The sequence below is a fragment of the Oncorhynchus nerka genome, linkage group LG15 (assembly GCF_034236695.1).
Source record: "Oncorhynchus nerka isolate Pitt River linkage group LG15, Oner_Uvic_2.0, whole genome shotgun sequence".
Taxonomy (NCBI): Eukaryota; Metazoa; Chordata; class Actinopteri; order Salmoniformes; family Salmonidae; genus Oncorhynchus; species Oncorhynchus nerka.
Window position 1 is genome coordinate 40732200 of NC_088410.1, and position 27983 is coordinate 40760182.

The 27983-nt window shown below is 41.5% G+C and overlaps 1 protein-coding gene and 2 long non-coding RNA genes across 6 annotated transcripts; 2 read left to right on the forward strand and 1 right to left on the reverse strand.

Moving 5' to 3' along the window:
* Window positions 1–480: 480 nt before the first annotated feature.
* On the forward strand, window positions 481–11481 carry LOC115142659 (uncharacterized). 4 transcript variants are annotated; one of them, XR_003865534.2, is made up of 3 exons: window positions 481–639; window positions 6729–6876; window positions 8447–11481. It is a non-coding gene; the product is annotated as an uncharacterized LOC115142659 (long non-coding RNA). The 4 variants fall into 4 exon arrangements; XR_010458766.1 differs by having other exon boundaries at window positions 625–696; XR_010458765.1 differs by lacking the exon at window positions 481–639 and adding an exon at window positions 2004–2208.
* Window positions 9406–25203, reverse strand: pex6 (peroxisomal biogenesis factor 6). Its single transcript, XM_029682273.2, has 17 exons — window positions 23965–25203; window positions 23517–23686; window positions 23123–23206; window positions 22790–22892; window positions 19411–19547; window positions 18702–18813; window positions 18232–18434; window positions 16292–16478; window positions 15938–16014; window positions 15592–15724; window positions 14885–15090; window positions 14384–14445; window positions 13211–13319; window positions 12617–12733; window positions 12327–12404; window positions 11995–12134; window positions 9406–11076 (listed from the first exon to the last, which is right to left on the reverse strand). The coding sequence occupies exons 1-17, from the start codon at window positions 25177–25179 to the stop codon at window positions 10940–10942; spliced, it is 3270 nt and encodes a 1089-aa protein (XP_029538133.2). The 5' UTR covers window positions 25180–25203; the 3' UTR covers window positions 9406–10939.
* A 42-nt stretch (window positions 25204–25245) lies between these two features.
* On the forward strand, window positions 25246–27082 carry LOC135560195 (uncharacterized). The gene is made up of 2 exons (XR_010458767.1): window positions 25246–25420; window positions 26783–27082. It is a non-coding gene; the product is annotated as an uncharacterized LOC135560195 (long non-coding RNA).
* The last annotated feature ends 901 nt before the right edge of the window (window positions 27083–27983 follow it).

Here is a 27983-nt window from a genome sequence, read left to right on the forward strand (position 1 = left end):
TAACCACAGGTTTCATAGCTGATAGTGAGTGTATGATTGGAAAAGGATACATTTCTGAGCATGGTGGGTTCTAAATATGCTGGGTCTGTTTAAGTTGTGTCGCTTTTGAGCCAGTAGAGCACATTTTAGTCAAATATTTCCCCCGGGTAAAATAATGTAGTGACAGTACAAATCACAGCATAATAAAAGGTCATGGAAATTAATAGCCAGATATTCTTCCACCAGAAAAGCAAAGACTGGGATGTAAGTGAACTTAAGTTAGTTGGATCATCTATGTGCCCACTTCTTGTGGGGACATGACAGTTTGGCTGACCTCTTTCTACATTGTCCAATGGTTGTGTTTTTTATATTGGTCAAGTGCCGGATGTCATGGCAACGGGGCAAGTCGACCCCCTGATTGGCTGGCTGGCCAGGATCATCCGTTGCGGTTTGCAGTGAGAATTGCTGAGTGGACCCTCCTTTTTAAACCCCCCTCCCTGCCTCCCCTGTGGACTTCATGGCCTCCTATTATTTAGCCGATTTGTTTTTGCATCCTGGTTGAACCTTCTAGTGTGAAAGAAAAAAAAAACGATCAGGATCATATATGTGCCTTTGCAGGGACGCGGGGGGCATAACCTAACAAATGTGTGGGGTCAATTGGTAAGGACTGCTTTCCGTTTGTTATTCCTCCAGAGGTAGGAACTTTAGGCGAGTACTGTAAGTCGTGTGCCGAAAGAAGAGTTGAAGTTGACTGTGTGGCTTTAAAGAGAGGTAGCTTGGGTGTGGATATACTAATGGCAGCAATTGGAGTTCCTCACCTCCATTTATAATACTTGAACTCTTAACTATTGCTCAGGAGTAAGAACCTCTCAACTCCTGATGTATTTAAGGCAAGTGCTAATAACTTGTAAGAAAGTAATTGTGGTATCTTGGTAGTTTTCATGCCAAACAAAGACTACTACGGTATGTCCTACTTTGAAAAGTTATTCTCAATGGATATTTTAGAGCTATAACTATATTTGAACTCTTATCAGTGTTTGGAATCTTTAGCTACCAATGAGGAACATTTGTAATGCTATTGAAGAACATTTGCTAAGAGTGACAGTATATGCCTGGTTGGTGATTAGGCAAATGCTTTAAGATTTAGTACATTCTAGATAAGACTGAGCTCCTCTTGCTAGTTGCTACAGGACAGACAGGAGAGAATAATGTCTGTTATCTGGCTTAACTGACTCAGGGGACTGGTCAGTAACAAAATGGCAAGATTTCAGCTCTCAGGTTGGGAGCTGGAATCGTAAACTGCATAATAGCAATCTCCTCACTCTCGCAAGTTGAGAGGGTGCACTATCAGAGTAGGAAAGGACAACCTGGATGTATAATGTGGAAATACAAGGGTGTGGAAATATCCCTTATCAACAAGGAATGTTCTAAGTGAAGAAATTAATGGTAGAGGAAAATATTTTTAGCACTTGGTGAAATGTTTCGGATTTCCGACACTATGAGCAAGGACTATGACATTTATTGAACAACTACTTGAAAATGACCAGACACTTACTTTAACCTAGATGTCATGAAGAGGTCAGCAAGAGGTCAAGCACAATTCAGAGGGTTCACACCTAGGCTTCAATCAAACATGATATCTGAAGAGGCTCCTAAAGCTTTAGAACATTGATTAAGGTACAAAATTAAACAACTAATTTTGAATTGAAGACACCACACTCCTAACATTGTACCACTTGAGAGGACAGAGAAATGGGAAATCTATCCTGACCTCTTTCCATAAAGCTAATGAAAAGTGGAAATGGTGAGGGGGAAGAGGGAGCGGGGATGGATGCACTGAACAAACAATGTTGCCCTCGGTACATTTAACACCAAATCCACAGAGGAACAACAATGGCTTCAGCAAGGCCATACCACATCTAAACATTGCTAGATTTCTCTCTGGCCAGTTTAGCCGCGCACGACCAGCAAAAGTCGAACAATTGAAGGTTTTATATTTTCCATCGTGCTCAGCAGTCAGAACTCGGTGGAGCTGCGAGGGGTCAGACATATGTAAGGGCTAAAAGGCACACCCGTGGTGCAGACTGCTCGCACGTCTACCGCTGTGCAATAGCAAAGCATGTGAGCTCGGTGTAAGAAGGTAGCTATGGTGCTTCGGTGAGGACTGTTACTGGTTGAGGTACTGTTCTGGTTTCTTTTTCAGGTTTACTTTATGGAAGCCTGCCACAAGTGAGTGCAATTTAGATGCCATTTGATTAGGTGTGATTCAAAGCTAATCCATTGTCCCGGCCTAGTTGTCGTTCGAGATATCCTCATGCAACAGAGTGTGCGACAAAGTGGATGAAGTTTATTCAGTAGTTTGACGCCATATAGGTTGGAAATTGCAGCCATACATTTAAGATACATGCAGAACGTGTATGTACGGGTCTCTCAGTAGCGTGTGGCTGTGTGCCCTTGTCAGCAACCATAGTGACAGATTGTTTCCTCCAAGTATTCAGGTGTTTAAACTGTGCATGCTTTAAGGATAAGCAAGGCAAGAATATTGCATTAGTCTAAAATTCATATAGAAAAAAGGCTGGTGATATAGGTATCAGAGGAGATGAGATTGATGTGTGCGCATTGGCAGTCCATAACTTTACGGTAAACCCAAGAGTGTTGGTCACATAAAAGATCAAAAGTTCAAGTTGTCAGCCACATTGTTTTTAGCATGTTCTTTGCATATTCACATGCAAAAACAAGTTAATTGGGGGCAACTAAACAAGTACAACACAGAATTGGGCAAGGGACACCCAAACTTTGTAGCCTAGCAAATACCTTGTGGTAATACATACATAACACACATTGCATACATTACATACATAGTTGAAGTCGGAAGTTTACACACACCTTAGCCAAATACATTTAATCTCAGTTCCACAATTACTGACATTTCATCCTAGTAAAAATTCCCCGTCTTAGGTCAGTTAGAATCACCACTTTATTTTAAGAATGTGACATTTCAGAATAATAGTAGAGAATGATTTATTTCAGCTTTTATTTCTTTCATCACATTCCCAGTGGGTCAGAAGTTTACATACACTCAATTTGTATTTGGTAGCATTTCCTTTAAATTGCTTAACTTGGGTTAAACGTTTTGGGTAGCCTTCCACAAGCTTCCCGCAATAAGTTGGGTGAATTTTGGCCCATTCCTCCTGACAGAGCTGCTGTAACGGAGTCAGGTTTGTAGGCCTCCTTGCTCGCACACGCTTTTTCAGTTCTGCCCACAAATTTTCTACAGGATTGATGTCAGGGCTTTGTGATGGCCACTCCAATGCCTTGACTTTGTTGTCCTTAAGTCATTTTGCCACAACTTTGGAAGTATGCTTGGGGTCATTGTCCAATTGGAACACCCATTTGCATCCAAGCTTTAATTTCCTGACTGATGTCTTGAGATGTTGTTTCAATATACAGTGCCGTGCGAAAGTATTCGGCCCCCTTGAACTTTGCGAGCTTTTGCCACATTTCAGGCTTCAAACATAAAGATATAAAACTGTATTTTTTTGTGAAGAATCAACAACAAGTGGGACACAATCATGAAGTGGAATGACATTTATTGGATATTTCAAACTTTTTTAACAAATCAAAAACTGAAAAATTGGGCGTGCAAAATTATTCAGCCCCCTTAAGTTAATACTTTGTAGCGCCACCTTTTGCTGCGATTACAGCTGTAAGTCGCTTGGGGTATGTCTCTATCAGTTTTGCACATCGAGAGACTGACATTTTTTCCCATTCCTCCTTGCAAAACAGCTCGAGCTCAGTGAGGTTGGATGGGGAGCATTTGTGAACAGCAGTTTTCAGTTCTTTCCACAGATTCTCGATTGGATTCAGGTCTGGACTTTGACTTGGCCATTCTAACACCTGGATATGTTTATTTTTGAACCATTCCATTGTAGATTTTGCTTTATGTTTTGGATCATTGTCTTGTTGGAAGACAAATCTCCATCCCAGTCTCAGGTCTTTTGCAGACTCCATCAGGTTTTCTTCCAGAATGGTCCTGTATTTGGCTCCATCCATCTTCCCATCAATTTTAACCATCTTCCCTGTCCCTGCGAAGAAAAGCAGGCCCAAACCATGATGCTGCCACCACCATGTTTGACAGTGGGGATGGTGTGTTCAGGGTGATGAGCTGTGTTGCTTTTACGCCAAACATAACGTTTTGCATTGTTGCCAAAAAGTTCAATTTTTGGTTTCATCTGACCAGAGCACCTTCTTCCACATGTTTGGTGTGTCTCCCAGGTGGCTTGTGGCAAACTTTAAACAACACTTTTTATGGATATCTTTAAGAAATGGCTTTCTTCTTGCCACTCTTCCATAAAGGCCAGATTTGTGCAATATACGACTGATTGTTGTCCTATGGACAGAGTCTCCCACCTCAGCTGTAGATCTCTGCAGTTCATCCAGAGTGATCATGGGCCTCTTGGCTGCATCTCTGATCAGTCTTCTCCATGTATGAGCTGAAAGTTTAGAGGGACGGCCAGGTCTTGGTAGATTTGCAGTGGTCTGATACTCCTTCCATTTCAATATTATCGCGTGCACAGTGCTCCTTGGGATGTTTAAAGCTTGGGAAATCTTTTTGTATCCAAATCCGGCTTTAAACTTCTTCACAACAGTATCTCGGACCTGCCTGGTGTGTTCCTTGTTCTTCATGATGCTCTCTGCGCTTTTAACGGACCTCTGAGACTATCACAGTGCAGGTGCATTTATACGGAGACTTGATTACACACAGGTGGATTGTATTTATCATCATTAGTCATTTAGGTCAACATTGGATCATTCAGAGATCCTCACTGAACTTCTGGAGAGAGTTTGCTGCACTGAAAGTAAAGGGGCTGAATAATTTTGCACGCCCAATTTTTCAGTTTTTGATTTGTTAAAAAAGTTTGAAATATCCAATAAATGTCGTTCCACTTCATGATTGTGTCCCACTTGTTGTTGATTCTTCACAAAAAAATACAGTTTTATATCTTTATGTTTGAAGCCTGAAATGTGGCAAAAGGTCGCAAAGTTCAAGGGGGCCGAATACTTTCGCAAGGCACTGTATCCACATAATATTCCTCCTCGTGATGCCATCTATTTTGTGATGTGCACCAGTCCCTCCTGCAGCAAAGAACCCCCACAACATGATGCTGCCACCCCCGTGCTTCACGGTTGGCATGGTGTTCTTTGGCTTGCAAGCCTCCCCCTTTTTCCTCCAAACATAACAATGGTCCTTATGGCCAAACAGTTCTATTTTTGTTTCATCTCGCCAGAGGACATTTCTCCAAAAAGTACTCTCTTTGTTCCCATGGTCTGGCTTTTTTATGGCGGTTTTGGAGCAGTGGCTTCTTCCTTGCTGAGAGGCCTTTCAGGTTATGTCGATATAGGACTCGTTTTACTGTGGATATAGATACTTTTGTACCTGCTTCCTCCTGCATCTTCACAAGGTCCTTTGCTGTTGTTCTGGGATTGATTTGCACTTTTCGTACCAAAGTACGTTCATCTCTAGGAGACACGAGTCTCCTTCCTGAGCAGTAAGACGGCTACGTGGTTCCATGGTGTTAATACTTGCGTACTATTGTTTGTACAGATGAACGTGGTACCTTCAGGCATTTGAAAATTGCTCCCAAGGATGAACTAGACTTGTGGAGGTCTACAATTTTATTGGGGGTTCTTGGCTAATTTCTTGATTTTCCCATGATGTCAAGCAAAAAGGCACTGTGTTTGAAGATAGGCCTTGAAATACATCCAGAAGTACACCTCCAATTGACTCAAATGGTGTCAATTAGCCTATCAGAAGCTTCTAAGGCCATGACATAATTTGCTGGAATTTTCCAAACTGTTTAAAGGCACAGTCAACTTAGTGTATTCAAACTTCTGACCCACTGGAATTGTGATACAGTGAATTATAAGTGAAATAATCTGTCTGTAAACAATAGTTGGAAAAATTACTTGTGTCATGCACAAACTAGATGTCCTAACTGACTTCACAAAACTTAAATTTGTAAACAAGAAATTTGTGGAGTGGTTGAAAACGAGTTTTAAATACTACAACCTGAGTGTGTGTGTGTATATATATATATATATATATATATATATATAATTAGTTAAATCACACTAACATTATATTTAGCTTGAGATCAGATCTTGATCAAAATTGCAAGTTAGCTGCTTGCTGTATAGTCTCACCTGAAGGGCTTGAGGTAATTGACAAAGTGGTGTTAATTATCCCTAACATTAGTACGTTTTCAGGACAGCAATATGATTATGTGAAAGGAGATCCAATAATGGTCATTTCAAATCCATTAACTGGCAGCAGGGCCTTTACTCAGGATGAACGATGAAGTAAATATCGTATTTGATTGCCAAATTGTGGCCAAGTTATTATTGACGTCTGTACTTATGAATGATTGCGTATTTCATCTGTGCAATTATCTAGGTCAATACTGCCTAAAAGAAAGAAAACAAGTATTTCACCTCCAAGCCTCATGCCTAAAAGTATTGACCTCATGTTAAACGTGGAACCAGTAACAGACACAAGCTTCCAAGAGAAATTACATGCATGACTGTATGAGATTAATTTTCCTCGCCTTCATATATAATTACTAAAACAATGGACAACCTCTTGTGCAGATAGTCAGTAACAGTCAAGTTAGCGGTCATATAAATGTACACCGTGCTTATATAAATGGTGCTGTATAAACTAGTGGATTAAGCTGTTACCATTCCCCCAGGTTTCCCAAGGGGACGCTACTGAGAAGCTGGCTCACCAAGTCCCGGCCCAGACTGCTGCTGCTCATCGCGGGGTTGAAAAGGCCTCAGGTGACCCTCATGCGGAGGAAAAGGATGAAGCGCACAAAAGTAGCAAAGGCCACGTAAGCGGTAAATATGGCTAGTGTTGCATGTAAGAATAAACTCCCTCCCCTCAAAACAGATGATTCTTAAATAGCTATACCCGTCACAAGAGATGCCCAACCCCAACAGTTGAGATTGAGGAACAGTTATTGGTCTAAGGTAATGAGTGTGTGTCGTGTGTGGTCTTCCAACACTTAATAGAAACAGTACATTCTAATCATAAATGAATAATGCCTACTGTAAAGGGATAAACAGTAACACTTTATTTAAAGCCGACAGTGAAAATTCTTTATAACTTATCAGCATGTAGGGAGCCTTTGAGATGTCGTATTATAAGGCTTGCAATATGTCTAATCAAATCTTCAAGTGACAAAACGTAGTCAGGATCATTACTAGATTATATAAGACATAAGGAGGCCAAAACATGCTTCTGAGAAGTTTTGCATAATGTGTTATACCTGTTGATGTAAAGTGTAACTGGATAAAATATTAACTGTACACTAAAGTTGATGGTTAATATTCGGCTTAATAATTAGAGTTCTGTGATTACCTACCTGTCGGGTTTCAAAAGCCAGTCAAGAAAAGAGGAAGAATTCAAGAGCAAATGTGCACAGCACACTTTCCTGTCCTCAAAATCCAGTAGAATGACTACCCAGCAGAGGTTCCAATCTTACCCCAACGACAGACCAGTTTACTGTAATTAACTAATATGCAAAACGGCCCTCCACATGACCATTGGCTATGTTCAGAATGGGGAACTACTTGCTAAATACATGAGCATGCAACATTGTACTAAACATACTACATCCGGTAGTGAATATGGGCAGGTATTCTGGGCGGGATTGCAAATGCTAATGTTAATCCAACACCTAGAGGTCCCAAACTCTTGACAAGAATATTGTCATTTTACTGTAGAGTTATCTTGAGTTAGAAAATATATCTAATTTTGAGAGCTGCAATTCTTACATAAAATCAGACATTCCTTGCTGTTATTCAATTTTGGGGCAAATGTTGTATGACATCCTGGTCTGTCAACCATATTTAAACATACATACTTCGTACACTGCAGCTAAACATACTATGTCATTCTGAATACAGCCATAGTCTCTAGGATAGGATAACACTACATGCACTTGCATAGTGAAGATGGGGTGCAGTAGTTAAGTAAATCAATTTGAAGGCTTCAAAAAGTTCAGCACCCCCTCAACCTACATTGTCCGACTTCTGGTTGGCAATAAGATCAATAAGATACAGGATCAATCAACATCTTAAGAACTAAATTCCCACCAGCAGCATAAACTCCGATGCTAGTGGCATGCTAATGATCTGGCCTGTTTCCTAGTGGGCATCTTGCCTCTGTAATCATCATTTCCCAGTGGAAGCAGTTAGCATATTTCAACCTAGATCAATTGTATACTTTACAATTGCCTAAGTAACCAAAGTGTGTCCTTTGTTTTTTCCCATTATCTTGATATATTATCGTTGCCATATCTAAATGAATATTGAACTATACAGGCCTGTTATAGCAATTAATCAGTTAATTTGTCAAAATACAAATGATGATCAAATTGAAAAACACATGTTCTTTGTCTTATAGAACCTGCAATCGAATGCCGCATTTCACTTGAGGTCTTGGCAAAGAGGATCTCCACACCGGAGTTGGATATGAAAGACGAAGACATGGAAGAACTACGTTTCGAATCTTTGTCGAAGCAACGAACTAAAAGCCAAAGCAAACAGAGAGGTTTACCGTCTTTTGTGAAAACAAGGGATCTGCAACAGAGATCTAGACCCCCTGATTAAATCGAGATCTTCTCCTACACACCCATTTGTATATCTCTTCAAATCCAAATGTGTTATGGTTCATTATAGTACAATGAGTGTGACTTGTACATTATTTACATCCAGTGGCATACATTTAGTTTAACAGAACTGACTATCGCTGTGTTCTTAGGCTATATCTTTTCCAGTCAGAGAATGATTTGTTGTTTCACATAAGCTAAATTGTTTTTGAGTGGGTGAATAAGAAAATAGTGCCTCTCCATGGCTAGCAGGTGCAAATATCTAAACCACAGTAGGTACACACGATTAATGCAACTCTGGGCCAATGAAAGAGTCGCCATTAACAATCTGACCCATCATTTTTCCTTATTTTACATAAACCATCTGTGACTTGAAAGGGGAAAAACAGAGCGAGAAGGGGTTAAGCATTTGAGGTAAACGTTCAAATCTCATCAAATTGTATTGGTCACATACTTTGCAGATGTGATTGCAGGTGTGGCGAAATGCTTGTATTCCTTTACAAATAGGTAACAATTCTAGGCAACACTTTTACATTCAAATCATAAAGCCTATTTTTACAGTGCCATGGACAAGACAGAAAATCTATTTGGCAATTAACATTTTGTTAATTTTTTTACTACATTATCTAATATTGCCTATTGTATTTAGGTGAATGGCAAGCTTTCACAAATCAGGTATCATGAAATAACAAAGCACTTCAAATATCATATGACACTGCAGTGTATTGGCAAGGTTTCAAGTAAAGCAAGTTAATATTTTGGTAAAGTTTATTTTACCAACCCAAGTAAATACACTTTTTTTTTTTTTTATCAGATCATAAATTACAAACACTTAACCTCGCTAGCAAAAAAAGTTTGCACCATTTGAAAGTTATAGTTAACACAATTAACAATTTATAGATTATTTTGTCTTACTTTTGTAATCCCATTGTCATTTTTGCTACCATGAGATGGGAAGCACAATGTCTCATCATACAAAAATATAAGTATCGTTTTTCACATTGATAGAAATCTTTGAATATGATAAATTACTCATTTTTCATGGTTACACTTTATACTAAGTTGTCCCATTTCACATGTAAATACATTCACTTCCGTTATACAATCTTCAATCTTCAAAATTGGAATAGTCAAAATTAAGGTAGATAATTACTAAACTCTAGTTCAAGCTCAACTCTGGTTTGAACCATACACATTGAAATTCCTCCAACAATGCGTCACTCAGAAAAACATCAGCTTTGTTACTCATATATACTCATGCTGTAACAAATTATTTCTTAAAACAATAAACTGCCAACTTAATACAAAGTGTGACCGGATACACTCTCATGGATTAATGCGGTAGCTTAGTTTCAATGTGTATTTGTTCTAAACTGTACTTAAGTGATTCATGTTTTTAAAATGTTTCATAATAGTGAATTTTGTATTACTGAATTTATTTTATGCAAATTATCTACAGGGTGGAAGGGGAAACTCGGCATCAACCAATGTTACCCAAAACTTGGTCTCGGAGAACTTGAGTATGCTGGTTTTCCATCAACTCATTATATTCATGGTTTTTATTTGAACTGTTGATGGCTTGGCTGGGTCTTTTGTTGCTCAAACAAGTCTCTGAAAGGATGGCTTGTAAAAGAAACCAGCATTCAAAATAGTTCAGGTTGGGGAAGCATTGGAATAATAAACCACTCGGATTTGGAACATCCTGTTGAAATGCAAGACTCAAAAAGTTGAGAGTCAACTTTGCAATTAATGGAATTAAATTGGACAACATATGGCTAGTAACTCCAGTGAGAATAGAGAAACTAAACAGAACAGCAGCATTAGTGTCACTGAGAATATAGGAAAGCGATGGCCCTCCTAGGAGTAAAGTTGGGACATGGATATACTAGTTTTCATTTGAACAACGTTCATATGCATTTGTTGCTGCCATTAACACTGCCAAGTTCAGTTAAGGTCAATTCAGAAACTAGTGGTTACAAATATACAGCACAAACCTTAAGTTGACTGTTCAGATTGATTTTGCAAATTGCAAACTGTACAAATGTGGTCCACTTACAATATTTTGCATTAATTAGGTTGTGTACTAGTTTGGTCCCTTGGCCTAAATGACACTGCTCATTCACTCATTAGTGCAGAGAAAAGGAAGAGAATTTCACAACCACAGTTTTTTTGCAGAGCCAACACTTGAGGAATACACGCTTGTGGTAGAGGATTTGGGGTAACGTAGTGCATGCAGAAGAGAATAGCTTAGCTCCATAACTGGGCGGCACTAGGCTTGGGTGGCTTGGTTATTTTGCAGTGAGTTTCTGCTGAATGAGTTTATATTTGAGCAGCTCTTGTTCAGAGACGGACGGTTTGAGGCAATCCAATGCTTGGTTAAAGTCTTCGGCAGAGAGTATGAGAGGAGTATCCTCGGTGTCCAGACCTGAGAGTGAAAGAGGGCGAGAGAGAAAAGGAGGGGCAGTGGAAACGATAAAAAGGGGGTAGAGAATATAGCAGAGTAGAAGGGGGTTGTGGAGAGAAAGGGGGTAGAGAATATAGCAGAGTAGAAGGGGGTTGTGGAGAGAAAGGAGAGTGTGAAAGAGATAAATAAGTCCCTATTGCACTTGTTACTAACGCTTGAGGTTGCCAGGAACTGAGACGGTCACCTCTTAAAATACTATTAACAGTAGATATGACATTGGTATTTAGAAAGGATGATATGAAAGAATGGTATTTTATATATTTTCCAGTACATCATTTATAATGGTTTATGTTTTTGTGGAATGAAAAATTCATAGAGAAACAACTGCCACAAATTTTGCACTGTAGTAAAAACTTCTGAACATGACTGAATGATCTCGTAATGTGTCCGTCCATGTGTTGCCAAAATAAGATGCATTCATATTATGATTTGTTTCTACAGTACATGATACGAGGAGGTTGTAGGGACAAACGCAAGAAACAAAATGGGTTTATAGCAATGAGACTATGGATTTTATAGGCACATTATTTGGATAGATTGTCCACATGGATTTGATTTTAAAAACGCCAAAACTATGTTTTTTAATCAATGAACAAGATAAAGATACCATTGAAGATTCACCATTCTATTTACATTTAAATATTAAAAGTGGAACTGTTGTATTTTCAAATGATTTGACCGTTTGTTTAGCCCACTCGTGTGAACAGTGGGCAGAGGCAATCAGAGGCAATCATACATCACAGTTTTCCATGCTTCTGTTTCAGGCTTTAAAAATCCTGTATTTAAGCTAAAAAAATTGTTTTTACACCTGAAGGAGGATTTTTAACCGAACTTTATAAGGAAAATGTACATGTCTCCATTTGTGAGGGCCAAACGTACCGTCGGTGACACGTGCAATCTTCCTCTTAATGGCAGACATCATGGCGTCGGAGCAGAGAGCATATATGTCCGCCCCGGTGAGCTGAGGAGGGCAGCGTTCCACTATATCCTGGAGACTGACGCTGGGGTCCACCTTGAACCTGAGAGGACAGAAACACACAGACACGCATAGCAATTCACATACAGCACAAATACCATGTTTGAAACACACTTCTGCACTTTAACCTTGATTCTGCGGGGATAATTATTGAACAAAAAAACACCAGTACTTTTTACCAGCTTTTTGCTGTTCATGTTTGACAATAAATGATAATCAGGCAGGACACACATACTTTCTGACTATGGCCTTCAGAACTTGCAGCTGAGACTCTTTGTCTTCATTGATCCCAACATACACCAATTTGTCAAACCTGAAAAAGCAGCAGAGGAAACCATAAGGTTAAAAACAATGGAAAAGACAAAAAAAAAAAAGGGTTTTAGAACAATAAAGTACAGACCCGTCCAACATCTAAAAAGATGACATTTTCAGAAGGTACATGCCTGTAGGCGTATACTACATAAACATTTGCTTTGTGAGGAGACCCACACTGATTGACTAGACAAACCGTCATTTGAATCTCACCTGCCAGGTCTGAGCAATGATTGATCGAGCAGGTCTGGCCGGTTGGTGGCTCCAATCACAAACACGTCCCCAGAGGAGTGAAGTCCGTCAAGCTCAGCCAGGAGCTGAGAGACCACCCTACAGTTAACAGAGATCAGGTTCAAACAAGGAAGAGGATGAAGTTGTTCTTAGGCACTGAGCTATGATCAGTTTTCGGTTGTTTCCCGCCAACGATTAAGGTCAGAATTTGGGGAGGGTAAACTGATCCTATATAAATAGAGGGAAGCAGGGTTTTACAAGAAAAGACAGTCACTGATCTTCTGAACACGCAAAACCCCTTCATGATATTTTAACGCTCCACAAAATGACAGTGTTTCAGTAGAAAGATGATTCAATATCCACACACTTTCATTGGCCTCATTGAGAAAAAATGGAATGTAAAAAGGTCCAGTTTCACCTACGGAAAATGTAGGGCGACTCTGGAGCGCCAAAATAACCTGTGTTTGTTGCATAATAATTTATGACGTGATCTAACCACTTTGTCTATTTTTTTTTTTTTTTTAATCATAATGATCATTTTCAGTGGTGTATTGTCCAAAAATCAATCCCACCCACCTGTCCATGACTCCACCAGAGTCTCCACTGCGCCCTCTGTTGGGCGCTAGAGAGTCCAGCTCGTCAAAGAAGATGATACAAGGGGCCGCCGCTCGAGCTTTGGAGAAAACTGAACGAGAGAGAGGAAGAACCATTTTATTGGAAATCATATGTACAGGACAGTCACATCATAGGGCATTGGCTCTCACCAAATGTACACTACCGTTCAAAAGTTTAAGGTCACTTAGAAATGTCCTTGTTTTGGAAAAAAAAAGCACATTTGTTGTCCATTAAAATAACATCAAAATGATCAGAAATACAGTGTAGACATTGTTAATGTTGTAAATGACTATTGTAGCTAGAAACGGCTACAATTTGAATGGAATATATCTTGAATGGAATATAGAACAAGAATAGACTGATGAGTTTCAGAAGGAAGGTATTTGTTTCTGGACATTTTGAGCCTGTAATCGAACCCACAAATGCTGAAGCTCCAGATACTCAACTAGTCTAAAGGCCAGTTTTATTGCTTCTTTAATCAGGACAACAGTTTTCAGCTGTGCTAACATAATTGCAAAAGGGTTTTCTAATGATCAATTAGCCTTTTAAATAAACTTGGATTAGCTAACACATCGTGCCATTGGAACACAAGAGTGATGGTTGCTGATAAATGGGCCTTTTCTAAACAGTTTCCAGCTACAATAGTCATTTACAACATTAACAATGTCTACACTGTATTTCCAATACATTTTATGTTATTTTAATGGACAAAGAAAAAGTGCTTTTCTTTAAAAAACAAGGACATTTCTAAGTGACCCCAAACTTTTGAACGGTAGTATAAATGCGTATATTTAGACTTGACCTCTTGCCTTCATTAGGCTGTTTTCAGACAATGCAACAGGAGCATGAAGAAAAACAAGCATAAGGCAGTACAAAAGTAGTAGTGAGCTTGGATCCTCTGCAAACAATTTGTTCGATCTCACAGGGATGTGTCGGTCAATAGACCATCAGGGTTTTACAGAGAGGTGTAAACTGCACTTACAGTTGTTTGAATGTATTCAACTAGGGCCCGATTTAGGGTTGATAAGCACGTGCAATGCAGAAAAGTCACTTTGACGAAACCTTACTGGCAAGCCATGCGCCGGGCCCAGGGGAGTTGAACAAACAGCCATCTAACTCCACTACTACACTCACCCTCTCTCACATTCTCCTCGCTTTGACCCACGTACATGTTGATGAGTTCCGGGCCTTTGACACTAAACGAAGAGGAAGACAAAGCCATCAGGATTCAAGCACAATCATTCAGGTGAATGTGTGGAACAAATATGGATGATTCGCTTATTCACCATGCTCATTACCCGGTGTCCGGGCTCAGGGGGGTGCAACATTACAGAACAAATCGGATAGAAATCTATTATGTAGAACAGACACTTCTCCGTCACTTAAAATAGGGAATGTTGGCTCTATATAAGAAATGTATCTGCAACATTCCATAACATTTCTCCAGCTTTCTCATCCCTTTTTTCCCCTGACACCAGGGTCATGTACAGTTGGGAGAAAACGTTGCGTGAAAACAGGGAGGTGCTATCTGAACCTGTCCAATAAGAAACACTTTTTTCCCGTTGCAACTGTTTCACTACAGTGTGCCCTACTGAACTTGACCCAGTCATCCAGTCTCCTCTGGTTGTCTCCTACCTGAGGAAGGTCATGGAGCACTCTGTAGCCACAGCCTTGGCCAGCAGGGTCTTGCCCGTGCCGGGAGGCCCGTAGAGGAGCAGGCCGGCGCGGCGCAGGCCCAGGGACAGCAGCTCGGGCCTCTCCAGGGGCAGCTGCACCGTGTCCAGGATCTCCCGCTTCACCTGCTGCAGGCCGCCAACGTCCTGCCAGCGCACACTGGGGATCTGACAACACACACGTTACACTTCTCCACCATACGCAGTTGATCAGTGTCAGTCTCCTCTGAGCCAGTGAAACATGGGCAACAGTCTAAATCTCTACCCATTTCGTGTGCACTCGTACACTTCCACTCATGGATTTAAAAGGAATGGACTGGTATGAAGAATATGTGGGAAACTCACTCGAGCCATGCTTGTAACAAATCTAATGATTTTTAAATGCATGAGGGGGAATGAACGAGTGAAGGGAAGGGTAGAGAATCGTAACAGAGACATGGATTTCATCTAAACTGATAAACAAACAAAAAATCTAAAACAAAAATATTGTCTCCTTATCTCTCCTTTATCTGCACTGACTGGAAAACTATATGGTGGAAGGTCACCATTAGACTGGCTTTCACCTGGTCAGTTCGTTCAGGCCAATGCAATGTAGGAGAGGAGGCAAGGAAGGGGACGATTATTTAGATAATTCGAGAAATAGCCATGCGCCCCATTTTCGGGTTGTACCTTCGGGGCTCCGATGGCCTGAGAGTGGGCGTCTTGGAGGGTCTCCAAGGCATTGGTGAGGTCCTGGGCCAGGACGGTTACCCCACAGGCACATAGGTCCTCTTCCTCCTGCACACTGGCCCCCTCTGGGAAACTGAACACAAATGCCTGCCTCAGTCATTCTGTAGTGGTATGATGTCCTTTTGAAATAATTCCTTTTTTTAAGTAGTAATATGCAGCCAACAGAGAATCACAAGGAATAGGACACAATATACAACATAACAAGTACAACACATTGTGCATAGTTGCTAGAGTTCAGCTGATATTCAGTGGGGAAGAGGAGAGCAATTGCGGGTGGATGGCTCACCAGGATTGGAGTATTCTTGCGTGAGCAGATTTACCAGCCTGAGTCAGCAGTGCACTGAGGTCCCCCAATAGAAAGCCCTGTGAGTCGAGGGGGAGGTATAGAGAGAAATATAAAAAGAGGATAGAGGGGGAGGTGTTAGAAGGATCATCAAAAGTCATGGTCCTTCCAAATGTGTCTTCCACAAAACCAAACTCACTTCCATAGATTCTCAATTGGTCTTTAAACCAATCTGGTGCCTTTTAAATCCTTGAAGGGGGATGTGAACAAGTAAACAGAAATATTGGGGAGAATCCGAATTGGGCTGGTGTCTATGAAGTATGAATATAATGGATAAAACCATGCTATGGATCTCACCGCAGTGTGCTTGGCCAGCCTGGCCAGGTTGACGTCCCTTCCCAGGGGCATGCCCTCGCTGAGGCTGGCCAGCATGGCCCGGCGCTGCTCCTCACTGGGGCTCTCTATCGACACCTGGTGGATAAAGGCTGCCATCACGTCAGACGACAGCTCCCGGGGTTTACTTACCGCCGCCACCACAACCACGCTAAGGGGGAGGGGGAGAGAGTGACGGAGGTTATAGACGTAGCCGTTCCTTCTTTGCCTTCATTCAATGATACTAAAAGTAACGTTTTGTTTCTTGTTGTTGCAATAAGGTCCGGGTGGCTCAATTCAACTGAATTCACATTTCGTTATTTACGCAGTAGGTCCCATTTATCTGACAACAAAAAACAAATACTATTATCACCATGTAGATGCTTCCAGTTATCAGAATAAGTAGTGTGTCGAATAAAGTTTTATGCGTCACATACACATGATTAGCTAATGTTATTGCGGGTGTAGCGAAATGCTTATGCGGATTTAATAACTACACTGTTTATATTCTGCCATATTACCAGTCACCTTGCCCTGGTTAAATACGGTGGTTCGTGCTTTCAGTCTCGAGCAAATGCTACCATTCTATCCACGGTTTCTGGTTAGGGTAGGTCTTAATAGTCACAGTGGGTACTACATCGCCTATACACTTCCTATTGAACTTAGTCACCATATTTGTGTATGCGTCTAGGTTATTTTCGCAAGCTACCTGGAACATATCCCAGTCCACGTGATCAAAACAATCCTGAAGTGTGGATTCCGATTGGTCAGACCAGCATTGAATAGTACGAAGCACGGGCACTTCCTGTTTGAGTTCCTGCCTATAGGACGAGAGGAGCAAGATGGAGTCTTGCTCAGATTTGCCGAAAGGAGGGCGGGGGAGGGCCTTGTAAGCATTCCGGAAGTTTGAATAGCAATGGTCGAGAGCCTTAATAGCGCAAGTAGGACAGTCAATATGTTGATAGAACTTCCGCAGCCTAGTCATCAGATTTGCTTTGTTAAAATCCCCAGCTACAATGACTGCAGCCTCAGGATATGTGGTTTCCAGTTCATGAATTCCAGTGAAGTTCTTTGAGGGCCGTCGAGGTTTCGGCTTGAGGTGGGATGTAAACGGCCGTGGCGATGACGGAGGAGAATTCTCTTAGGAGATAATATGGTCGGCATTTAATTGTGAGGTATTCTAGGTCGGGTGAACAAAATGACTTGAGTTCCTGTACGTTCCTAGAATTACACCATGAATCGTTAATCATGAAACACACCCCTCCGCCCTTCTGCTTCCTGGAGAGATATTTATTCCTGTCTGCACGATGTACTGAGAATCCTGCTGGCTTTACCGACTCCGACAGAGTATCCCAAGAGAGCCATGTTTCCGTGAAACAAATATGTTATAGGCCACGAAAGAAATCCTTGCTCTAAGCGCATCAACTTTGTTATCCAAAGACTGAACATTAGCGAGTAATATACTCAGAAGTGGTGGGTGGTGTGCGCGCCTCCTAAGTCGAACCAGCAGGCCGCCTCGAGTGCCTCTCCTCAGTCGCCGATGTTTTGGGTCGGCCTCTGGAATAAGTTAAATTGCTCTGGGGAGAGTGAACAAAGGATCTGCTCCAGGGAAGTCGTATTCCTGGTCGTAATGCTGGTAGTTCTGGGGAGTTACCGCCACTCTAATATCCAATAGTTCTTCCCGGCTGTATGTAATGACAAAAAACATTTCCTGATATAATAATGTAAAAAAAAACTAAATACTCCAAAGTTTTCTAAGAGCTAGTTGCGATGCTGCCATCTCCGTCAGCGCCATCTTTGTGTGTGCACGCGCGCGCACAGGCAGAAGCTTACAGTAGTAGTAACAAAGGCACTGCATAAACATAGCTATGACCGGGATCGACTGAATTCTAGCCTTGGTTAAGATGTTAAGATGGATGGGCTACCTGGCAGGGGCGTGGGCAATGAACTGGCACAGGGCGGCTATGACCCTGGCATCCTCCTCGGCGCCATCCCTGGGCTGGCCCAGCAACTGCAGGTTCCTGAGCAGCAGGATGCACGGCCGGTGGGCCTCAGCTCGCTGGAAGACAGACTTCATCTTCGCCTCACAGGAGGCGGCCGTGTCGGCGCAGAGGGTCACGCAGTCCACCTGCACAGGGGCAGAGAGAGGAAACTTTTGAACATTTCCAAACATTTGACATAAGCAACTTAAGACTAAAGTTAAGTCTCTTAACTAAGTGTGAGGATAGCCTTAGATTTGATCTGCTTATGGACTGAGTTTTTCACATGAAATGAATCATATTACTACCTCAATTCGAATGGCTATAGAGTGAGTAACCTCATAAAAACTAATACATGTACATTAGTATTTTAATTCAATCTTGTAATAAGCCAGTTGTGTGATTCTGAAGGGTACCTTCACTAAGTGCAGATGGAGTCTACGGCATGCAGCTCTGACAGAGGTGAATTTTCCACTGCCACTCGGTCCCAGGAGGAGGATGGTGCAGCCGCTCATCAGAGCAGCAGAGCTTCAAAAATAAGTTGATACAAAAAAGTCAGCATAGTGATACAAAGGAGTGGGGATAACAGTTATTCTACATACAGTAAGTATCCTGTTATATTGTCTATGACTAAATCTTGTTCACTTACACTTTACATATTGTTTAGCGTGTTGCCCTGGGTCTGCGGTATCAGCTGACATATACAAGCCAATAATGGTAACCGGGATGATTTGAATTGCATTTATGTCCGTGTCTGTTTTCGGGAAGATGCCCAGGACCGTATTTACTAGACACCAAATAGAAAACGGGGAAGGACTACCTGAACTTCCAATAAGATGTCCAATAAGAAACTCTCGTTTCTGTAGCAAAGCGTTTTAAATAGCAAAACCTTTGAATACAGCCCATTGTGTTTACTTGATTAGCTACCTACACAAATAGCTAGCTAGAACAGTGTTAATAAGATAAATTCATTAAAAAGATTAAAAGCAATACAAATAAGTTCTCCAGTAGGCATCTACTGACGGAGCTAAGAGCTGTGTTGTCAGCCATTTCCCAGCAACTTCAGCACTAATGAATACAGCCCAGTTGTGTAAAATGATGTCATCCTGCTGAGTTAACACTGACCTTTCATTCATGTGGGGCTGGATGATAGTGGAGAATTGGTCCACGGTGCTGGAGAGCCCAGGGGGAGACAGGCTAGTCCAGAGGGAAGGCTCCTCGCCAACAAGGGAACAGGGAGCCAGACTATTGGTGGAGCCGCCCTAAAAGGACAATATGCATGGAAGGTGTGTGTCAGTTGCAAAAAGTAAACTGGAGAAACCTCATCATTTTGAAACAGGTGTTTAAAGCAGCAAAAGAGTGTAGGAGCGGTTGCTAAATAACTGTAAACAATTTTAGCTGACGAGCTAATCATCTTGGCAAACAGTGGGGTGAAATTACCTTACTTATCATTAAATTAGCCAACGCAAATGTCTCTGCTAGCAAATGCGATGTAGTCTCCAAACTTGTAAGGGGTCTAGCTAGTCATGTTTACTTTGATGTTTGTGACATCTCTTCTTTTAAGCTCGTAGACAATCCTCAAAAAGGGCTTTAGCTTTTGAGATACCCTTGCCCAAGGTATAACAAACAGAACCATGCTTTTCCATATCTCCCATTATTGAAATGGATGGTTGTATCGCAGACACTGAAAACGGGCATTTTTTTCAATCAAAGGTTCCTCTGTGGATTGGATTTGTTTAGCCCCTACTGTCGCAATTACGTTGGGGGGGGGCCTAGATGACTCCAAATCCAACCATGTGTCCAAAATCCAATATGGCTGCCACATTTCCATTAAATGGTGGTTTTAATCACCTGTATAAGTTCACGTTTTAAGAGATACATTTTTGAGATCTGTGTACTATGCTGCACTGTACTCAAGACTATTTGTGTGTACTTCACCTATGTTATAAATACAATATGCCCACCATATACACTCAAACATCCTTGTCTTGATATATAAAATGGCAGCAGACTGCATGGCATGGCAGCCCCAAGTATTCCAAGTCACAAGCCTCTTTAAAGATCAATGAGACAACCTGGGTTCTGACACTCAGTCCCTAGCTCTACAACCTCCCCCTCCACTGTGGTATAACATGCCACTCCAGGATTGGGCTCTTAAGTCACCTCCTTATAAATTTAGAAGTGAGCTTTGATTCATTGCTAGTCCAATTTGTCTGCCTGAATCAAATATGACCTCCCACTGGCTTACTGCATTTGTGATGCACAATGTTCCGGTGGCTTTTATCCTGTTCAGGTTGAGCGGTCACATTGCTTCTTCCAGACAAACATGCCCACCATCCTGGCAGTCTTCCCTGGAGTTGCTGTATATATTGACTTAGTGACCGCTATGGTGTATGAAGAGAATGCAACCACACATGACAAGCGCATAAGGCTGGTGTTCACTATAATGAACCAACACAACCTGACACTCATTGACAAGAAATGCCATCAACTTCGTGGGCCTTCACATGTCATAGCAATTGAACCTCTCCAATGTCAATACCATCTTGAATCTCCCAGAAGGAGTCCTTGATAAGCCCACTCCAGCATCAGTCCTTCCCTCAGGCACTACTAGAGACACCATGGAACTGTACTGCCGCACATCAGGCCTTTCACAGCCATAATACAATCTGGAAAATGCTGGTGTGCATTGCCCTCATATGTACCCATTTTGCTACCAATCTGAACTGGACTCACATATGAAGAATTAGCTTTCATGCTCCTCTGCAACCCTTTTACTGTCCATCAAATCCCAGGGATCATCTTAAAATGAGTGTGTGTGGAACTGTGCTGTCCCTCAAAACCAATGCTTCTTAATGACAGTCTATGACCTAGTTACACTAGCTAACCTCTACGTAACCTGAGGTCACCCTCACAGGTTCTTTCACACTCCACATCTCCTGCTGGGCATACCCCAGTCTGTTATCAATGCCAACCTCCCACAGTTAATATCGGACAAATTATCATCCTAACTGACTTCCAAAGGAATATAAAGAAATATGTAGGGCATGACCTGCAGGACTTTTTACCACATTCAATATATAAAAAATAGTATGTTTGTGACAGCCGTTTCATAGACTCCCCTTACAACCAACCAGTATCCCAAGCATCATTCAGGCTGGGACAACATTCCACTTAGTCAATGGGTTTCTTTGGTATGCAAGCTGCATCTGCTGACTGACAATACCGAACTGTAGAAATGGAAACTGATCACCCCACAGCCCCAATACCCCACCAGTCATACAGGAAGGAGACTGCTCTTGTCGCTGCAACTTGACAAGAATGACCAGTTAGCTGTGCAAGCTGATCAGGACCCAGAACTACAACCACCACTGGCTACAGGTCAGGCCCCAGAACTACAACCACCACTGGCTACTTTGTCTTCTCACACTGTAAGGATACACTCATGTCTTGGTCACCTCAAAGACTATGAATCAACCTTGCACACTTAGTTTAGATGGGGAAAAGGCTATAGATACACTACTAGAGTAGCTGACTGTTGTATTACAGTTGTTGCGTGCTTGCAGTTACACTACAGTGTGCATATGTAGTGAAGGAGAAAGAGGTATACCTAGTCAATTGCACAACTGAATGCATTCAACCGAAATGTGTCTTCGGTATTTAACCCAACCAGTCTGAATCAGAGGTGCGAGGGGATGCCTTAATCAATATCATCGGCACCCAGGGAGCAGTTGTTGTTGGGGGTTAACTGCCTTGCTCAAGGGCCGAAATAAATAAAGAAATATATAAAATTACAATAGCTAGAACATCAAAAAAACATGTAACTGTATGGATTTTTGTCAGGCAGGACCATACAGCACTGAATGAGAACAAATTTAACTTGGAAAGTTGTCTATTGAATAGCTACCAAAAAGTGAAGTTTACATTTATAACTATTCATAGTTGATATTTCCGACTATTGTATCTGTGTGTTTACAGCTCTATATTTCAAAGATGCATTATGACATCCTAATGCTGTTTGTTTGTGTATGTAGTGCAGACAGCTGACTACTTGTATGTACGATTTTAGCAATATCAGAGCTTGCAATATTGGGTTGCATGAGCTTACGTGACCCACGCCCCTCCAGCCAGGGCATTATTCTGCACTTTTGAGTTAAGGGGTGTCACAATATCTATCAAATTTAAACACTTCTGCAGTAATGTATTTTCACAATAATGTATTTGTACATTTTTACATGCACATACCATTTCATATATGGGAGAACTTAACTTAAAGATATGTGAAAACATGGTCGTGTTTTGTTAAACCTCAGGTAGGGGCATCTCAACATTTTAGGGGCCTTGCACTAGCCTAGTTCCAAGCGTAGGCCTATTGAAATACATACTTCACCACTCAAAAGAGCAAGACATAAGTAGTATTGAATGTTCACTTTATGCATGCAGTCTTAAAACTGTCTGAATCTGGCTATTGATGTGACATTTTATGTCAAAAGTTGAAACGTACCATGTAGAGAGATGTGTGAACAGTGTCTGCAAGGTAAGGACCTTGGTCTTCCTCCTCTGTAGAGCCACAAACCTTTTTCACTTTGAAATACACAACCGGCCACCTAAGGAAAGTTCAGAGTTTGAAGTAAGAAAAGTGTCATTGGATACCCAATCATGTGCTCATGTTGATTTGACTTTTAAAGCAGTAAGATATGGTGGCACGCCATTTTATCTGACACACACTGTAGTATAGGAGAAACATTTGTTAAATCATTGTGGTCAACCTCCCTCGGTTGTTCCTGAGGGTAAATTGATAAATAAGTGTAAGCATTAGTCTGCTTGACGTGTGGACCTTGTGATTCCCTCAGAGTTGCTCTCCAAGACTTCAGGATGCCCTTCAGATGGGATGCCCAAAACACCGCCCAGCTGCACAAGTCTGGGAGAGAAGGAACAAAGGTAAAAGATAAAAGGCCAAATACAGCACAGTGCGTGCAAAACAAATCCTACAGGGAACACGCAACAAACCAGCAACAGAATGAAGCACAAACCAAGGCCAGAGACTCATTCATTAGTGCACACAATAGAAAAATCTTCTGCAACAAACAGAGAATGTGAGTTTCTTATCGGCCAAATTCAGGTAGTCCCTCCTCAATTTCAGCCCATTCACTTCCGTTTGGTTACTAATTAATACATTTGTTTTATTTTTTAGAATTAGTACAGATAGAAGGGCAGACTATTTCACTAACCTTGGTATGGTAAAGTGCCCACAGAGGATACTGTCAAAGGGACCATGAGAACTGTATTCTGGGGAGATGACAACATCAATGTGGAGTTCTTTGGCTAACAGCGGTGATGCTGATCGAGAGAGGCTCTCAGAAAGCTGAAGACCTGACTGAGAAACGACCCGGTTCCATCTCTGAGATAATTCAAAGAAATGCAGCAAAGAATTCAGCATTATGATCATTATTATATGAAGACAAATCTGTGTCCCAAATTGTCAGTTGCTTATATGTTCCAGGATTTGAGAATTGGCGTACATGGGCATGCACATCCCTTTCATATTAAACTTTCCCTTTAACCTATTCAAATTGATTTGAATATAAACTAAGAAGAAAAAAAGTTGAGTTGCAATGACGCACAACACTTAACTTTCAACTAAAATGTAAGAACAAATATGTACAAATATTTACTCACCTTTATTTTCACAGCTCTGCTACTGACTGGCACTGGCTCTCCGTTCGACAAGTTGAACCAATGAGTCGGCGATATGAAGCCAACGTTGTCTTGAAGGTCCAACTCTGCACACTTGCTGAAATCTGCCACAACAACCGATCCGAGGTGGACCATTTCGGTGCCCTTAGATGGCTCTTTGCCAGGTGCGTTATCATCGGCTTGCCCGGGACTTGGCAGGGACTCGCCTCTGTAGGACGTCTTTGTCATTTCTGATGAGCAGTTAAACCTAGACACCACTACCCACTCACGGTTGAATAACCCGAGTTTGAGCAGCAACTGTTTGCTTACGAAAACAGTACTGTCTAAATCGATTTTAGCATCGCGCTTCTCCACTAGTACAATTCTCCCTTGACAGTACAAGCGACGAATATCCACGATTCTGACATCCAGCCTACACTCCAGTGCTTGCAAAAAAGCGGATAAACTCGAGTCCAATACTTGCCTGTTGTCAAGTAAAGAGCTTCCCCCGCCAAGACTATTCGCGTAGTGTGCAAAATCAGAGACAAATAGCGAGGTCAAATTTCTAGTAGCCAAAGCATTCGAGGTCTCCAGTGCACCATGTTGCGCAATGTCTCTGCAGTCGGTGACCACCACTGTTGTGTTGATTGTTATCATCCCCTGCGTTATAGGTGTACACTCCAACACAACTAAGTCGAACAGAGAGTGTTGCACTTGAGATATATCATCTCCAAGTAAAGGGTGATAGGGAAGTGATAGCGAGTCCCCTTGTCGTGCCAATAGTGGTTGACCTTGGCACGAAGCCAGTACGAGAAGTCCATTGGAAAACTTATCCGAGTTTGCCCACTTGAAACTCTGTCTTGTTCGTGCCCCTATTACAACTTTTCTAAGGGAAAACGGTGACAGTGAGCGTACAACTCCCCTTATATCATCCTGGAGACCATAGTGTTTGAGAAAGATCTTACTTGTGTACAGTTTTAAAGTTGTGTCGTTTCCATCCGATCCCCAACCTGACGTCTCCTCTGTTGAGTGCGCGCAGAGCAAAACGGCAGTTTTCCCGAGTGTCTGAAGCTTCCGTGAGGTGAATAAAAGGGTCGAAGTAGGCTCATTGCAACTTGGAAACGCATATCTAAATTGTGACTTGATAACAAGCACGTGTAAAGGATTTAAGTGCGTTGGAAATGTATCTAAACATGACAGTTCTACCTGAGCTGCCATGTTGGGGAACGCGCATGCGCATTGGGCAATATTTTGTCCGGAAGTTAAAGCTGTTCGGGTGAAACAACTCCTTCCGAGATGTTCCTTTGATGCTTGTATACAAAAATTACTTTTGCAATCTATAGACCTACAAAAAAAGTATCCGTAAATAACAAACATGAACTATCTCTGAATAATGAAATAAGAAAAATACACGCTCACAGCAGTCGGTGACCGGTGGCTACTTGTGTCTTCTCACCCTGTAAGGATACACTCATGTCTTCTTGGTCACCTCAAAGACTATGAATCAACCTTGCACATTTAGTTTTAGTGGGGAAAAGAAGGCTGTACATACACTACTAGAGTAGCTGACTGTTGTATTAAGTTGTGGCGTGCTTGCTGTTACGATACAGTGTGCATATGTCGTGAAATCGAAAGGGGTACACCTAATCAGTTGCGTAACTTAATGATTTCAACGAAATGTGTCTTCGGTATTTAACCCAACCCGTCTGAATCAGAGAGGTGCGAGGGGATGCCTCCTTAATCAATATCCATGTCATCGGCGCCAGGGGAGCAGTTGTTGTTGGGGGTTAACTTGCTCAAGGGCAGAAAGGCATATATATATATATATTTGACAATAGCCACAGTATTCCACTAGCCTACGCAGCATCATCTGGATAGGTGTGCAACAAAAGTTCAACATTCACCTTCTGTTACCATTTCTGCCAAGCTGTCTACGCATACAGTTTGACGCATACGTTAGACAAATCCCACGAACGCTCTGCAACGCAATGCTGCAAGGCAAACGCAGCGTTTCATTGGAAACTAATGTATTTCTGCTGTACCACATTGCAATGACACTGTCGGTGTGTTCGAATACGTTCTCTGTGGTCCATACAGTACGATGGATTGATTTATCGAATGTATGCATCAAACTGTAAGTGCTTTGGTGTAAAGTAATTCATTAATAATACTTGAAAGTAATTCTTATTAAGGAGTTTTTGGGGATATCTGTACTTTACTATTTATATTTTTGACAACTTTTACTTCACTACATACCTAAAGAAAATTACATACTTTTTACTCCATATATTTACCCTGACACCCAAAAGTACTCGTTACATTTTGAATGCTTAGCAGGACAGGACAATGGTCTAATTTACACACTTATCAAGAACATCCCTGGTCATCCCTACTGCCTCTGATCTGTCAGACTCACTAAACACAGGATTAATTTGTAAATCATGTCTGAGTGTTGGAGCGTGCCCCTGGCTATAACATACATTTAAAAAGCAAGAAAATGTTGCTCTCTGGTTTTCTTAATATATATATAATTTTTCCTTTTGGTGCTTAAGTATATTTTAGCAATTACATTTACTTTTGATACTTAAGTGTATTTCAAATCAAATACTTTTAACCTCTTTGATACTTTTAAACATTTACTCAAGTAGGATTTTATTGGGTTACTTTCCCTTTTACTTGAGTGTTGAATAATGGCGCCGAAAGAGATGGCTGTCGTTTTACAATCCTGTAAACAATTGTGCTATTATGTATGTTTTTTGTGTTATTTGTAACTTATTTTGTACTTAATGTTTCTGCCACCGTGTCTTATGACCGAAAATAGCTTCTTGATATCAGGGCAGCGATTAGTCACCCCGTACTGGAGGAATCTTTCTTCAACGAGTCGGACGGGAAGGATTTACTTCGGACACCAGACAGGGCCCTCATCCCCATCATTCTCAGGAGGAAAAGATGGAGATATCATGGACGACGGTCCGGGTGCCTTGTAAGGATCCATCACAGAGAGGGTAATCTACCATTACCATCGGTCCTATTAGCCAACGTACAATCAATCGATAATAAAATAGACGAACTACGAGCACGTATATGCTACCAATGGGACATTAAAAACTGTATTATCTTATGTTTCACCAAGTCATGGCTTAACGACGACATGATTAACTGGCGTGTTTTAAGCTTTTTTCAGCAGGATAGAACAGCGGCCTCTGGTAAGACAAGGTGATATGTATATTTGTAAACAACAGCTGATAAGCTGTAGACCACACAATCTACCTAGAGAGTTTTCATCTCTAGAGACATTACCTCTCTCATCGTCACTCAATGGCTAGGTTTACCTCCACTGTATTCACATCCTACCATACAGTTGTCTGTACATTATGCCTTGAATCTATTCTTCCGTGCCCAGAAACCTGCTCATTTTACTCTCTGTTCCGAATTCACTAGACGACCAGTTCTTATAGCCTTTAGCCGTACCCTCATCCTACTCCTTCTCTGTTCCTCTGGTTATGTAGTGGTTAATCCAGGCCCTGCAGTGCCTGGCTCCACTCCCATTCCCCAGGCGCTCTCATTTGTTGACTTCTGTAACCGTAAAAGCCTTGGTTTCATGCATGTTAACATTGGAAGACTCCTCCCTAAATTTGTTTTATTCACTGCTTTAGCACACTCTGCCAACCCGGATGTCCTAGCCGTGTCTGAATTCTGGCTTAGGAAAGCCACCAAACCCTGAAATTTCCATACCTAACTATAACATTTTCCAACAAGATAGAACTGCCAAAGTGGGCGGAGTTGCAATCTACTGCAGAGTTCTGTCATACTATCCAGGTCTGTGCCCAAACAATTTGAGCTTCTACTTTTAAAAATCCACCTTTCCATAAACAAGTCTCTCGCCGTTGCCGCTTGCTATATACCACATTCTGCCGCTAGCTGTGCTCTGGACACCATATGTGAATTGATTGCCCCCATCTATCATCAGAGCTTGTACTGTTCAGTCTCTTAAACTGGGACATGCTTAACACCCCGGCCGT